We start from the raw sequence: 15907 nt of genomic DNA on the forward strand, positions 1-15907 counted from the left end.
ATCAGTACTGGCCCAACAGGTATTCACCCCCCAATAGATAGCAGCAGACAGATCAGGGCTGGCTGCCACTTACAGGCAGAAGCATTACCACTGTGTGGCACACTGACTTGAGGAGCTACATTGCTTCCAGAGAAAACTGCTAAGCCTGCACAGCGCAGTACTTCAGATTACCGCACTGGACTTCTTTGCTAAAAACACTGAGTCAACACTGGATTTTGAAAAGGTATAAACATTTGTCTCTCTGGAGCACTGAACTACATTAGACCACTGTGTAAATCCTATGGCCCAGGTCTTTCCAGAGCTTCACTGGTTTCACTGGAGTGGAGAAGTAAAAGCAAGACTTACGAGGGCTTAAAAGCATGGCTAAATGCAAAATAGATGTATCAGCACTGCAGTTAGCTGTGAGCATGCATTACCCTGATCAGGTTAAAGCTGCATGCTAATTAATCTCCATTTGACCTGGGAGGCCTCCCAGACAAGTAGACTGTTGCAGCTGCTTCCTAACAAGTCAGAGATTTTGACATCATGATCCCCTAAAACAGGCACCTAGAAATAAATATGGCTCAAATGTGTTGTTCTGCATTAGGTTTACAGCACATTTTTGTCTTGTTTTAAATCCATCATGAAGATTTCAATCTTTACATGAATTCATGGTTATCAACACACCACCTGACTTTATAAACAGGATATAACATGAACATTAAAATATTTTACCGGAACAGAGGGCTTATCATTTTCTTTACTTTCATTATCATTCTCAGATAACTTTTTTTCTTCTTGTTGCACTATTGCTACTTCCTCCTGCTTACGCTCCTCCTTATCCACTTTTATTTCTTTTCCATCCTGCTCTGGTTCTTCCCGCATCTTCAATTCTTTTTCTTTTTCACAGTCTTTACAAGGTTTGCTCGTCACTTTCTCTGGCAATGCCATTTGAAACTCAATGTTAGCTGATGTACAATACTCTTCAAAACCATAGAGATATCTAAAAGAAAAAACATCACTTGCAATAAGTAAGTTTGTTTCAAGAAAGAACATGGCTACTTAGCAGAAGCTGAACATGAACAGTATGTATAAAGCCTAAAAAACTGTATTATAACCAAAAAGTTATGGACTTTATGTATATTACCACTACAAGATCACTTCGGTTCTCTCTAATACTGTTTTAGCACAAACTTTATAGCTTTATTACTTACTTTTTGTATGCACATTTAACATTATATCCTGCAGCTGAATTCAATACAGGGATTCCAAGATCTTGATAAACTTGCTTCCACACTGCTCCACTTTCAATCTGTTGAAGAAAATGAAGTCATGGCTTTTGAATTACCTCACTGACACAGAAAAGACTAAGTCAACAAAGTTTACAACTTTGGAAAATAATTATTAAATAATTTCATCTGATCTATAAAACTACTATTTATCACACACAGTATTTCACTGTAATGCAAACTGTAGTCTAATGTAACTACTTCAAGCAATGTAGCATTGTCTGCATTTCAGTAAGCCACAGCAGGCTTTCCTCTCCAGGTGGTAATAAAACAAAAGATAGAAAACACAAAGATCAGAAAAATTAGTATATCATTTTAATTTTATGTTTAAAGTAATTCTTAGCTATCAGATCTAGAATTTTAATTAAATTGGAAAGAAAAAAATTAATTCAAAGCATTAACAATACTCAGCCCTAGCAGTACTGTACCAGACACGGTGGCTACTAGTCTTTCACTATGTCCTTAATATGCCTCTGGCGTCAAAGTTTTGTGACAGTGTGATATGCTCATTTCTAACCATCTGTGACTGCAATACCCAAGTACAAGATCCTCTCTTGTATATCAGAAAGGTGTCACTGCACAAACACCTCCTCAATCACAGGCTAAATTTATGGGAAGCAGTCCAAAGCAGTAACAGAATCTGCTTGGCCATGAATTCCACATGCTTCTACTACTGCTCCAAGACCAATCCCACTAATCCCAGTCAGCACATTCTTGTATATATTGCATAGAATAGATAGGAATTAATGGCCTCACATCAGACCTTAACCTAGATTACTTGTCTTTGAGATTTTCTTGAGCAGTGACTATTTTCACTTTCTGAGGTAACAAGTTTGTCAGAAAAACATTTCTTGAAATACCACAAAAACACATATGCTGGCTGATTTTATGCAGCAATAATTAAGCACACTGAGTTAGACGTGTAATTTATTTAGAATACAATTAGTTTCTGGCTCCTGTTAAAGCATGTTTTTCAGAGCTACAGGGTGTCTTATGTAGCTGTAGTATTCAATTTTCATCTGTCTAAAGCTCCTGTGTAAGATTCTTCTTTATCTCTACTTAAACAAAAATAAACAGCATCCTCAGATTTTATGGCTCTGTAATACTCATCATACCAATACTCACATTATCAAATCCTCCAAGCTTGTGTACAAGTCTGAATAATTTGAAGAGATTTAAATTTCTATATCCTAATACAGGTCGTTTGTTAATAGGAGTCCCTGTGAACAAAGTTACAATATTTTGAAATACCTTTTTCAGAATAACATGAAATCCATCATATGCACTACTAGGCTATTAAATACAGTATTGCAAACCCCTCACTCTGACCACATCATGCATCTGGTACTTGCTCTTCGTGAAACTAAACAAATTCAATTCAAATTCAATTAACCCATTTTTCCCATAGTTCAGTAATGTAATGTAATTCATACACATGCATTCTTCCATATATTACTGAACATGCATAAATGATGCAACTTTTCTTGCTATCTATATTATACATACTTTTTTTTCACCCGCTGAAACAACTGCATCTAAAAATACCAGTGTCATCCTTTCACTACAGTAAAAAAACCCACCACACCTCCCCGGGAACAAATCCCACAATGCTTCACAGAGCTGGAGCTTCCTATGCTACTGCACTAGCAGTAGCTACCACATTGTCATCTCTTATAAACAGTTCCTCAACTCATCTTCATATGTAATTAAAAAGATACTAATTTAAATAGTTTTAATACTATATTCAAATATAAACACCTTCACCCCTGCCTCCACAGATATTGTACTTTTCTTGCCGTGTAAAAATACCTGGTAAAGATTTAATATAATAAATTGGCATTCAATTTTAGAAACATTTCAATCTACCTTACAGATAATGTTCATGCATTTTAGAGACCAGGATTCACACAGAAAACTAGCACAAAGTAAATGCTTTTTTCCATGATCCTAAAAAGTGGGAGTGTGCGGTGGCTAAATTTTATTTAAGTATTTTAAAGTTATTAAACTGAGCATATACATTAATATATGTATATATTATCATATACATAATATGGTAATCATACTGTTAATATTATAAAGGGTATTAAATATTTGACTATACACTCTATAAGTACACAGTAGAAAGTGTACTAGGATATATGAGGTACTAGCCGTTTTCTTCTGAAAGCAGGAGTAAGTGGCTGTATTTTAGGAGAAGAGTCAAGTGACAGACTTATCTTCTAAACAGCAGGGAAATCAGAAGTGATGAATACAGTCTCACTGCTTCCAAAACTGACCTGCAAAGCACTACTCGTTTACAGACTCAATTTTTTAAAGTACTACTAAGCAATACATCTATCAGCTTCTACAAGTCAAAGATTAAAATGCCTACCTCTGTCTTCCATGAACTTGTACAACTGCTGAAGAAAATTCTCTCGTTCTTCAGGAAACGGCTCTATTTCCTCCTGTTCAAAGTAATGTACACAAGAAAATTATCACCATTTTGAGTTACAGTCCTTCATTAAGGAACACAGGGCAGTGGTAATTTAGGTTCAAGTCTGTTTTACTGTAGTCAGCAACAGGATACTATACAAAGACATGCGTGCTGTCAGTGCTACACCACATGGAAGTAAATTTTACAAACCACAAACCATTTTTCAAAATATGTAAAACAATAATCGTAAAGACACATTGAAATTGGATTTTTGATTGATCACTGAGGTGTCGTAAGTGACATCATAAATCAAGATGTATTCTCAATTCTGTCCGTTTACACAGAAAGTCTGGGAGACACCACTATTAACGATCAAGATATCGTATCAGAAATCTCAGGTCTATTTCTACTGCAGTTAAGTGACTCCTTGATGCCTGGATATGCTGTGTCACTTTTAGGGATGAAGTGGAAGAGAAAATAATGCTTGCACTTTCTTAGGAGTTCTAATCCACAATGCTGGCAAACAGCAGCCCACAGCACTGCAAGCATACTGCTGTGGGGTACCAGCTGAACGTATGGTGAGCAGGATCAATCCCAAAACTGAAATATCAAAGGCTATTTTGGATGTTCAGTCCATTGCACTAATAAACCTTTGTATGAAATTCACTTGCATTAATAAACAGTGGAGTTTCACAACAAAGCACTATGGCTTACTTTATAACACCTCATAATTTCTTCAGAAAATGCAACTTGCCACAACCAGTAGCAGTAAGATATTAATACAATCAGAATTCTTAGAAATTCTGATGACTAAGCTACTTCAAAACAATTCACCAGACAAAAGTTGATTCATTTTCTGCATACTTTTTCTAATACTACCTGTAAAGTTTCCAAAAATAACTAATAAATTTATTCAGTAAACCTAGAAGAAATTATTTTTCTTTAGGGTATTTTCATTCCATGTTTGTCATTTCCATTCTTCAACAGTCTCCTTGTACTAAATATTAAAGTTTCACCTACTCTGAAGCAAGGGGACAAAAAGTATGGTCTTTATAGCAAGACAGTTGAGAAATCAATAGAAACAAGTATCACTATTAAACACAATGGCGCGGGTAGGGGGAGGAATCTGAAAAGTAAGATCAAGGAAGGCTGTAATTACTACCAGGGAGTATGTTTTTTTTCTTATCCTATACTTCCCCTTCTCCACTGAATGCACTTGGAGGACATATCACAGCAAACAGGCAAAAAAATGAAGAACCAGTATTCACAGTATGCTGAAACAGTTGTCATTTAGGTAATAATTATCAACAGAAATGCAATGAAAATATTCCACAGTCTTGCAAAGGCAATGCAAGAGGAAAGTCTCTGCATCTGTCTGATACCTAATATACCAGCAGAGCTCAGAGCAGGCTACTTCAATGAGGAAGAAGGATGGCTGTGTAGAGAACTGCAGCCAGTATACTAGATACAGTCTCACAGGGCAGGGATCAGAAATCAGGCATTATCTAGCAATTCTTCACCAATAGGTATGAGGTGATGCTACAGCCCTGCATATAGTACAGAAAAATGCCTGGTTAAGAACATTCACATTTCACAGGCAAAGGTGGTAAAGGAAACCAAAAATTAAATCCAGAAAAGCTGCAACATGCTTTTTGCAATACATAAAATTTACACAATGTTAAAGCCCAAAACTAGACGAGAGGGTCTTTGTCAACTCTTTTACCCACTATCAGATTGAGTAAAGGAAAGGAAGGGTATTTTTCAGTCTCTTCCATTTGAAGCAAAAAGGTAAAAAATGGCAACTCCTCTTCTTAGAAGAGAAGTAGAGAGGATTTGCCTGTCAACTCCTATCTATACAGGATATGAGCATCTATAGATCTATATAGATATATGATATATATATAGGAGCATATATATGTCTATAGGAGTGTGTTTTAATATATATATATATAGGATAGCAGTATCTAGGTATGAAGCCTGTGGTGACATATGTAAGAGCTTTTATTTTTGTTTTTTTTTTTTTTTGTTTTCTGGTTCATGGGTACCAGGACCACATGGATGACCTGAGGGCCACCAGTGAGAGTTTTCCATGTCCTGGAAAACATTAGAACAATCTGCAGGTGGATAACAAAGTCCCAAGAGCAGGCCTACAGGTCCTGTTTGAGAAGAGATGCTGCTTGATAGCCAGGAGGTTACAGGCACAGACTGATTAAAATAAAATTAAAAAAAAAAAAAAAAAAAAAAAGGAGGTGGCTGCAGAAACTGGTCAAAGGCAAGTAGAGGGAAGGCACACATGCCATTCACCCCATTCACCACTGGGGAGAGAGATGAAAAAGGGGGGGAAAAAAAACCCAACAAAAAACCCAGACTCTGCCCGTTTTAGAAACATCCTAGTTCAGTAGGTGACTGAAACATTGGATACTGGAGAAGAAATTATCACCAGAGATGTCACAGTAAAATCCAAAATACTTGGCTGAGATAAGATCTTCATGTCTAGCACATGGGAAGACTAGTTCATACAATATAACATGCAACTAAGAGGAGCTAGAGAGAAGGTATGCAAAGGGTACAAGGTCAAATATTTACAAACACTGTAGCTAAAGACTATGAATTTCACCTAAAAGTAGTGAGTCAATGATCGATGATTGCTGCTGAGAGGCAATAATGTTGCCTATGTTAACGCATTACATGTTCCCAAATGTTAAAAAGACCTACTTAAATATTGCAGTCTTGCTAATTTTTATCAGCTGTATATCAATGCCCTTTACTAACTTCACTTGCCTCTTCCTCACTGCTGTTATCCTCTTTTTCTTTTTCATCCTCTTCCTCTTCTTCAGCTTCACTGCTGGAGCTGTCTTCTTTCAATTCTGTTTTCCAGTTACTAGGAACAGTTCTGTTTTTATAGAATTCGAGGGCTTGGTCAAAAGCTGTAAAAGGACCAGCATTTGTTAGCACTGCAGGAAGTATCAGTTTGATCAAATGTTTTAATAAAAAAAAAAAAAAAAGGGGGGGGGGGGGGGAAGACTGCTTATTAACAATTCCCCCCCCAGATTCAAAGAACCTCAACAACAACCCCATGTTGTCCATCATTATTTGTCTTACCCAGCCAAACTGGCCTAGAGTTCTCTGCACATCAAATTATTCAGAGCTATCATGAGGATTATTACCATGTTAGTGTCTATAGACACAAATAGTATCTTCTATATTAGGGCATATATGAAAATTTAATTGAGAGAACCCCTATTCCAACAGTCATTTACATATATTGAACCGGGAGGAGGAAGAAGAAGAAATAAGCACAAGCCAATTCAAAGAGTTCAATGACACAAACTTAAACTTTCAAATGAATCCACAATTCCAGTTTCCTGAATGTGCATAAAGGCAACTTATTTATAACCATTAAGGGTACTATGGTGAGAACAACTTTATGAAGGTCTAATGCAAAAGTCCAAATGCTAAATAAGGCCAGTGTGCACTGTATGATTGTATCCTTTGTTTGGCATGTCTACGTTTAAAACAGATGCAGTTGCGGGGGTGGGGAAGGTTTGTTTGGGGTTTTTTTTTGTTGTTGGGGGGGGGGGGGGGGGGGGGGGTTTTGTTGGGGGTTTTTTTTGTTTTTGGGGGGGGGGGTGAGTGGTGTGTTTTGGGTTTGGGGTTTTTTTGTGTGTGTGTTGTGTCTTTGTTGTTTTTTTTAAAGTTCCTCTAGATTTTCAGAAGTGTTTTCCTTCAATATATTATGCTATAGGAAAAGATCCTGTATTTAGCATTTTTAAGCCATGAACCAATCTACCATAAATTTGGTCCAATTTACATAACAAAGTAAATACATACACATGTGTTTTTTCACAGAAAGTTATTTTTACCTTGTTTTAACAAAGCATCAGGCTTTGGTGAAGTTTCACTAATCTCCCGGACATCTTTTCTTGGCACAGAAACACTAGATAATTTAGAAAGTGTTAAAAGAAAAAAAAAATGTTTTAAAATATTTTAAAGCTAAATTAACAGTATAATACAAAGCTATCACTGAGACTATAACACACTTACTAAACAAACAGAAGCAGCATATGAAGTACGTCTTGATAATTCTACCGTGTTAGTTTGGTATGGTATTAGTGGATTAAAAACAAAACTTCTACATAAATTTGGTTAGACCATCCATATGCATTCACTGCATATTAAAGAAAGTGTTCTTCTAGTAGTTTCTAGAATCTTCCAAGTACATATTACTTAACGAAAACCTCATGTTAATTTAGCAAGTAACTACTCACCCACAAACAAGAAAACCCTACCTTGCTTAAGACATAAATGTGTATTAGTATAAATTATCAGTATGAAATCAAAGACTCCCAAATGGAAAAACAAAGCATTTTTTAATTTCTACTGTGGCTATACTCAAGGAAGCAAATTTGAACTGCAGCTTGGGCAGGGGGACGTGTTTGTGTGCGCACATGCTTAAGTATGTTTCTCCAGTGATGTACACCGATACCTGAATAACTATCAAATGATAAAGTGATAGTAAGCAATTAAACCACAATGAAACTATTACATGTTTCAATATCCTTCCTGCAAAAGCATTCTGTTAAATTGAACCAAGCAGAATAAATAGTTGCAACTTTTAAAATAAAAACTAAAACCTAGCAAAAAAGAATTCTATTGTCATTCATCAACCTCCCTCCCCAACCAATGTGAGTTTAAGAACACAAAGCTTCTTATTCTACTGCAAATGCCATCAGTCTGGTTTTTTAGGTTTCTCTATTTTCTTTCCTACTTTGAGTAGTATTACAGCTCTTTTCAAAGAGCATGAGAAAATGCAGTTGTAGTCTAGACTGAGATAAACATATGCCTTAACTACCTCAAACAAAAGAGAATTTCTCTCTGTGTATGGTGTACATGTGTGCATGCACACACCCCCACCCACCTCCTTCTGTAGCTGGCCACATCTCTGACAAGCATTGCTCTATTCCAACCAGAGCAGGAAAGAGTCTCAGGCCGCTCTCTAAGTCACAAAATACTGCTTGCTTTGCCACCATTGTAGCAATGAAATTAAAACTAAGCCAGATAGATTTATGCATCCCATTATTAATAATGACAAAGTTCAAGACTAATTTCGTCACAATGTAGGCTGTTAACAGTTTTCTAAACATTAGAAAAATCTTGGCAGAAACTTACTGAGCTTACTGATGTTATTAATACCTTACCCAACACATCTCATACTACATTTCACTTGACTGGTATAGATTTTATTCAATTATCAACCTCTAAATTCCTACTCACAATTTGCCATCCTTGAAAGAGCGAACGAGAATATTGTCTTTTTTCACTGCAATGTCATCACTACAATCTGGACAAACCACCTGCAAAGATATTACAAATGCAAAGTTTAGACAGAAACAGGAAAAACAAGAGAGTAACAGTATATACCAATGCTTCTCAAAAACCTTTTAGGATCATTCCTCTTTAGCAACACTGAGATGAGAGCAACAGAGATTCCTCAAAACATAGGAGTGATGATCTCCTGAAATTACTGAATGCATGAGTTCATGCTTGCTTCCTGGAGGGAATTGACAGCTGCTGCTGGAGACATAAGAAAGAACAGCATTCTGATAAAAGTTAAGTACCTGTCATGTCACTACAGCTTATGCTACTCCTCATCCTAAAGGACAGAACTTCCACCAAGTGCTGCCACCTGAGTTAGAGACCTCTTCTGAAAAATGTCCAGAAATTACAAGGATGGAATCACCCACCGTTTCAAAAACAAAGGCATACAGGATTTATGAAATGAAGTTTTATAATGGAGGATTCATAAGTTATCTACCTAGGAGAAAAGAGTGTGTCTAGTACAAGTATTATGATAGCTTCTTTAATTCAAGAAGTAGACTAACCAAGTCTAGCACTGAAGACAACATATTAATTATACATTGCAATTTAAAAGCTATTTAAGTTTTGTTAAACTAGTATACAAGTTGCCAATTAAAAAGCTTTGTGATTTTAATAAAAGTATATATCTAGAGAATTTCCAGAATTATACAACTGACAAGCAACCCTATCCATCACTCATCCCTCCTCTCTCAAAATGTGTGTAGTTCCCTGAAAGTCATGAAAGTTCTGGCTGCTACGAAACCCCAAGGAGCAGCAAATGACTACATCCCTAATTCAGCCCTGGTAAATACCTCTTCTCTGCCTTCAGTCCTAGTGTTTTTTCACCAAACACACAAAGATACTGCATGACAAAAGATTTTTTTCCCCTCCTTATATAGGTCACCAGCCATATAGTATTTTAGAAGTTAAAAGTCAAAAGCTCCATCTGATTCGGAAACAGAGTAGTGGATCACAGAGCATAAGCTAAACATGCTTCTCAAGAAAAATAAAACTTAACAGCCTAAGTCTCCAAATTCAATCCATTCTACAATCTGCAAAGAAATTACTTTACAACAGTGTTTTAATATCAAGGTAAGAGACAGTGATTATCATCCCCCATTTGAAACAGAGAAGTGCAATCTCCTAGCACTCTGACGATGGAAAAAGGCCCTTCTGGCTTTCCCTATTGGTTTTCTAGAACTATCAAGATCTTTGTAGTCAGAAATCCATTCAGAGGTTAGAAAACAGCTTACCACAACCTCATCTAGTGCCTTTATATCAAGCAACATCACCTCAGTTTTGCCCAAATCAAATTTGCCCAATTTCCTTGCAAAACAAACTCCACTGGAGTCATAGGAAGATGAGAGAGATGGTCCTACGTAAACTCAATTTTCTGAAAATGCTGCAAGCAGATTTCCTCACTGCACCTTCCAAAAGCCTGTAAGTACACATTAAAAGTAAGCAATGCTATAAGGCTTTCTAAATCACAGTCTTTGACATAAGGAGCAACTGCCAGGCATTTTTACAATTATAATTAGCCATTGCTCTCAACCCACCCACCCCCTGCAAAAACGAACAAAAACCCATGCATGCAGAATTATCAATCACTGAGTCATCAGAATAATTTTTACCAAATTTAGACCTCTCCAGTTTTACATTTGTAAGTGACAGGCTATCTGGTTACATGACTGATATCCAAAGTAGTCAGTTTCCACTACTAATATTAACTGTTATTTGCTGTGAAGGTTTAGACTAATCCCTGAACTTCTTTTCACATAATGCACTTGCACAATGTCCTCTGTGCTTATACACAAAGCACATCTGTATACAATATCATTAACAGCAAAGTAATTCTGGGATACATATTCTTCAGCATATTAAACCTTAATTTTCATTTCATTATTCACATAATTACAATTAGCATAATATAAGGGTAAAGCAAAATGTATCAGTAGTAAGATGAAATTATTTTGTTGATATAGTAGAGGTAACCTGCTTACAAGGTAAAAGAATGGAGAGGCATAGCTACAGTGGAGGGGGCAGGGAGCAACAACAAAAACAACAAGAAGAAGCTACCTGACGCATAAATCTATTCTTTGGCACAACCTTTCAGGTTAAATGCAATATCGTGTTTATTTGCAGAGCTATAAACCTGATTACTGAAGTAACAGTTAATCTAGGATGAGCTATTTCAGAGTTAATGAGCTCTACCCTCAAACTTTATCCCCCTACTGCTTCTCATTCATTGCAGGAAGCTTTCAATGAAGAATGAGCTATTCCAATCTCCAAATAAAAGCCGAAAATTGTAAGAGTGTGTATCTTTAGTACACCTTGGGAGAATGAGCAACAATTTAGTTAATCTTTAAGGTCTGACCCACAGCTATGGTAAGTAGCACTACATTAGTCACATGCAAGCCTAATACCTACCAGAGAGGCTGCCATGGAAACTGCTGTCACGTGCATGACCAGAAGGGCTAACCCAACAGTGTGACATAAAACAGCTCAAGCCAGTCTAACTGACCGCTTCTAAGAGTGCAACAGTGAAGTAGGTGATATTGCATCAATCTTGGTGACAACTTTCAGTAATGAAACAGTTTGATTTTCTTGTCTATTACTGAAAAACTCTCTAAAAGCTATCTGTCACTAACATGGTATCTCCTTGTTGTATATTCTGCCCTCTCCCTTGCTGTAAAAGGGACTTCAATGACTCATTCTCTCCCACCAACTCTTCCAAAAGACATCCTGTGGGAAAGCCTCTGGACTGCATTACAAGACACATGAGGTGACAAGTAGGAAGTTGCAACTGAGAGGTACTGCACACACTAAGAAGAGTTAAATGTTACTGTATGGCATCTTTTCAAAAGCAGAGCACAAGTCTTCCTGAAATTAGATAAACATTTTAGCTTTCCTTGCCAGGGAGAAATTATTCTAATAATTACAACTAATAATAAAACAACAATTAAAAAGCATGGTACTAGAAAGTACCACATGTGAAAATATATTAATTTCCAAGTGTATCAGTCAGTCTATATGCAATCCTTAGACTAACAGTGATCTTTTATTACAAGTTTATTTGTAAAAAAAGTGTCTTTAAACCAGAATAAAGGAAGATAGAAAATATTTGTATTAAGAGACTACAATGTTATTTTAAAGGAAATTTATTGACAATTCTCTACTACCTACCACAGTAACAAAGAAAAACCACTTGATTTTGTTATCAAATGTGTTTATATTTAACCTAGAAAAAAGAGTATCTATGTAATCACTAAATTTCCCCTCTCTTTGCACTTCTTTGTATTTTCTTCCTTGATAAAACTTGGTAGTTCAGCAAAATGACAAGTAATAGCCTAGGAAAAAAGGCCTGAAATTTTACTTCAGTAGTGCTAAACATACTGTTGAGCTGGAATTCGGTCAACAGGCTCTGGCTGTTTGGAAAAACTAAAGCCATGTTAGCAATCATTTCTTGTAAGCAAACATATTTACATAGATAATATTTCCTTGTACTATTATGATATGGTCCAATTTGAAGAAACACATTAAGTTCTAAGAAAAATATAGATTAATCCATCAAAAATGAAAAAAAAAAAAAAAGAAAAAAACCCAACACCAAAGAAACTCCCACACCCAGCCCACCCTCCTTTGGTGGCTAGAAACTGAACGAAACTTTACAAAATTAAAATAAGGATGAAACTCTTACCAAGGCTGGAAACCACAGAGCTTTCTTTTTATCCACACTGAAGCAGTCCACACACACAACTTTTCCTAATAACTCATCACTTTGTTTCCTATCATCTTCATCTTCATCGCTGGAAGAGGATGAAGATTCTTCTTCAGGACTAAACAACAGAAAAAGACTTAAAACTCAACTATTAAAAACTTGCCTATTATAATTACAGGAGATACAAAGCTAATTGTTAAAGAGGCATAAGTAATAGTGACTTCAGTAGCCTGTTAGGCATTTTAGGATAAAAATAAATAGAAGTATTTATAAGGATATTATAATAACAACTCAAACATTACAAACTCAGAACTGCACATCTACATGTCATACATGCAAAAACCAATCAAAACACCACCATGCATCCACAGGGAAGAATAGAAATGCACTGCCAGGATGTTCAAAATAAGAATTCTGCCCTAACAGAGCACTGTTCAGACTTACTGTTGCAGTTGTAGTTTTGGACCAACATTAAGCTAAACTGTTTTGTTTTTTCTTTTAATATCTCTATGCTTTGACTTTAACAGCCATACAGAACAAAAAACTATTTTGAGAGAGGACAAATCTCTGAAGAACATCAACTATGAACATGAATAGCAAAGAGAAGTAGTCATCTATTTATCCTGAAACAGTAATTCAAAGATGTGCAGTGAAGCATTTCAATGACTGTTTCCATTTCACATTGACTGAAGTGTTGCAATGCCAGTAGACAGGTGAAGGTGCAAATATATTTTGATGAGAAAAAGGTTCTGGCTCATTGTTTTGACTGTTCCAGTACAAAGTTGTACCCGGTTTTAACCATACAGGGAGTCTAAATGTACAAAATTATTCCAACTGAAATAACCTGCAGCTGATTTAAAAAAAAAAAAAAAAAAAATCAGCACTCCTGGCTCTCTCTAGGTACATACTTTTTTTACTAGTCACTTCCAAGGTTAATTCTCAGGAAACACACAGCATGTTCAGTGAGCACAACAAGCAGAATTTTAAGAGCCATCTTCCATTTTTCACATAACTTTTGAATAAAAAGTTCAATAGTAACAGGAGATTCGCAGTTAGCATTTGTGTAACAGAAGACAACAGATTTACAATCTGAAGTGAATTATTTCACTTTCTCCCCCCTAATTTTATGTCATCATTTGCAGTGCTGATAAAGCATTGGGTTCCCCCCCCACCATACTTTTTTAAAGTAGTGATTTCTTTTAAAATATGGTATGAAAGTCTTCCAAGCTGCTTTCTGGGGTTTGAGAATCTCTTGAAGGAAGATAACGAAGTCAGGGGCTAGAGAGAGAAAGCCAGGACTATTTTAGAGAGACTACAACCTAGCTCAGTTATACCAGTATCTGTGCAATTTGTCTTCTTACTCAGTTCAGTCAGTATTAATCGTTAGACAAAGATAAGCGTGTTGTTTCTGCCATAATAATGTTCTGTACAGTTAGGGAAACGGAGAAGACAACCACCCAGTCACAGACACCAAGGATGCTGCAATCCCATGTCTGTGGTATATGCCAACTTTTCCCATCTTTTTCCTTCAATACATCACAAATCAGTAAATCAATAATTGAGTAAATTTATAGTACCTTTATATATATAGGTAAATATTTATTTCAAGCTATCAAAAAGACAGAGCATGAAAGGGTAATCCGAGCATGAAAACTCCCTTCCCAGCCCAGCCACTACCACCTCAAAACTTTAAAAGCAAAAGCAAAACCAAAACCAAAACAAAACAAAAACACACACAAAAAACCCCCACCCACAAACAACAAAGAACAACTTTTAATACTGTTTTTTGAAGATTACAACTACCAAGAATTTTGGCACCTAGGAAAACAAATCACTATTCTTGAACATTGTTTTTCTATCAATAAGCTTTGCTGCAAACCACAATCCTGTTCATCTATTTCTAAAATAATACTGTTCACCTAAAAATTCTAAAAAGAATTTTCTCTTCTTCATGAGCTAAAAACTGAAGGTCTACTACGTTCTACAAAGACTTTGTATCAGCTGGACAAAGACTGTATTGTAATGGTTTTATTTTGACTCCAACACATTTATAATACTAACATTCTACCAGAGAAGTTCTGAATATAGCTGAACAGCGTATTTCCACTTAGTATGCCACCTTTTTTAACTTATTTAACAAAAACAAGAAAAAGCCTCTAGTCTATACCAGTACTATTTTAAATACTGATTCCACAAAGACTACTTGTAATTCTTCAGTGCAACGATACATGTAAAACTGACTTTCAGTCTGAGTGCTAAACAACACTTTTCATACAGCTTCCTGGTTTTTTGAATGAGAGAAGCCTGAACATTAAACTAATAAACTCCACACAAACTGAAAGCTTCAGAATTGAATACAGACTGTACAGATATAAAGATGTTAAACTTACATGTGATTGGATCTCCTTCCTCTGTTTGTTTTCTTTCCTATAACAGGAGTCCCAAAGTGTTCAGGATTTGTGAGTGGAAGCTGATCTAATGTCTGTTGAAATGAAAAAACACGTATACATACATATACAACAAACCTGGCGTAAGATTCTCCAAACCGTAAGTTCATAAAATCGGGGTAAAGTAATTTTTGTCAACAGAGAGACTTTCTCATTACAAAAGAAATACAGAAGTACAGCAGAGACATCACTTCTTTGATTTTAAACAGTAATGTGTTTTGGGTTTGTTTGGGTTTTTTCCCCAACACTTTCTCCCCACCTCCAAATAATTAACTTTTATCCTACACACATAATTCTTCCCAGAAGTCCTGCCTTTGGACCATTCAAACACAGAGAATTAAGTATCAGGTATTCTGCTGACCTAGGATACTCCATCTCTACAGGATGAATTTTCCTATCATCAGGCTAAATACCCAATCATCTACTTATAAATTTCAAAGGTCCCCTGTGAAATGAAACTGCAAGATAACTCAGTAGCAGCAAACACGTGAAGTTAATTGTATTTTTGTTAGTAATTCATAATTTGATATGGGAGAGAAAGATTCTAACACCATTTAAAAGAGGTTGCTATATTCATAATTGAGAGCGTGGTACTGCATGCTGTATTAGCATCAAAACAAAAAGAGAGGGAGAGAAAGACAGACCTTTCTCTCTTCAGGGAGAATGCTAAAGCATCAACAGGATGTGCAGTATCTTCTTTCCC

At 36.1% G+C, this 15907-nt stretch overlaps 1 protein-coding gene across 1 annotated transcript in view; it reads right to left on the reverse strand.

Moving 5' to 3' along the window:
- LOC104622132 (AT-rich interactive domain-containing protein 4B-like) overlaps positions 1-15907 on the reverse strand; it is a 63590-nt gene that overhangs the window by 31559 nt on the left and 16124 nt on the right. Inside the window, 9 exon segments of the mRNA XM_010288805.1 lie at positions 715-982; positions 1194-1291; positions 2394-2488; positions 3640-3712; positions 6463-6608; positions 7545-7618; positions 8956-9035; positions 12737-12875; positions 15148-15239. Of these exon segments, the coding sequence (XP_010287107.1) occupies positions 715-982; positions 1194-1291; positions 2394-2488; positions 3640-3712; positions 6463-6608; positions 7545-7618; positions 8956-9035; positions 12737-12875; positions 15148-15239 (1065 nt within the window).

Source organism: Phaethon lepturus, unplaced genomic scaffold (genome assembly GCF_000687285.1).
Source record: "Phaethon lepturus isolate BGI_N335 unplaced genomic scaffold, ASM68728v1 scaffold43476, whole genome shotgun sequence".
Taxonomy (NCBI): domain Eukaryota; kingdom Metazoa; phylum Chordata; class Aves; order Phaethontiformes; family Phaethontidae; genus Phaethon; species Phaethon lepturus.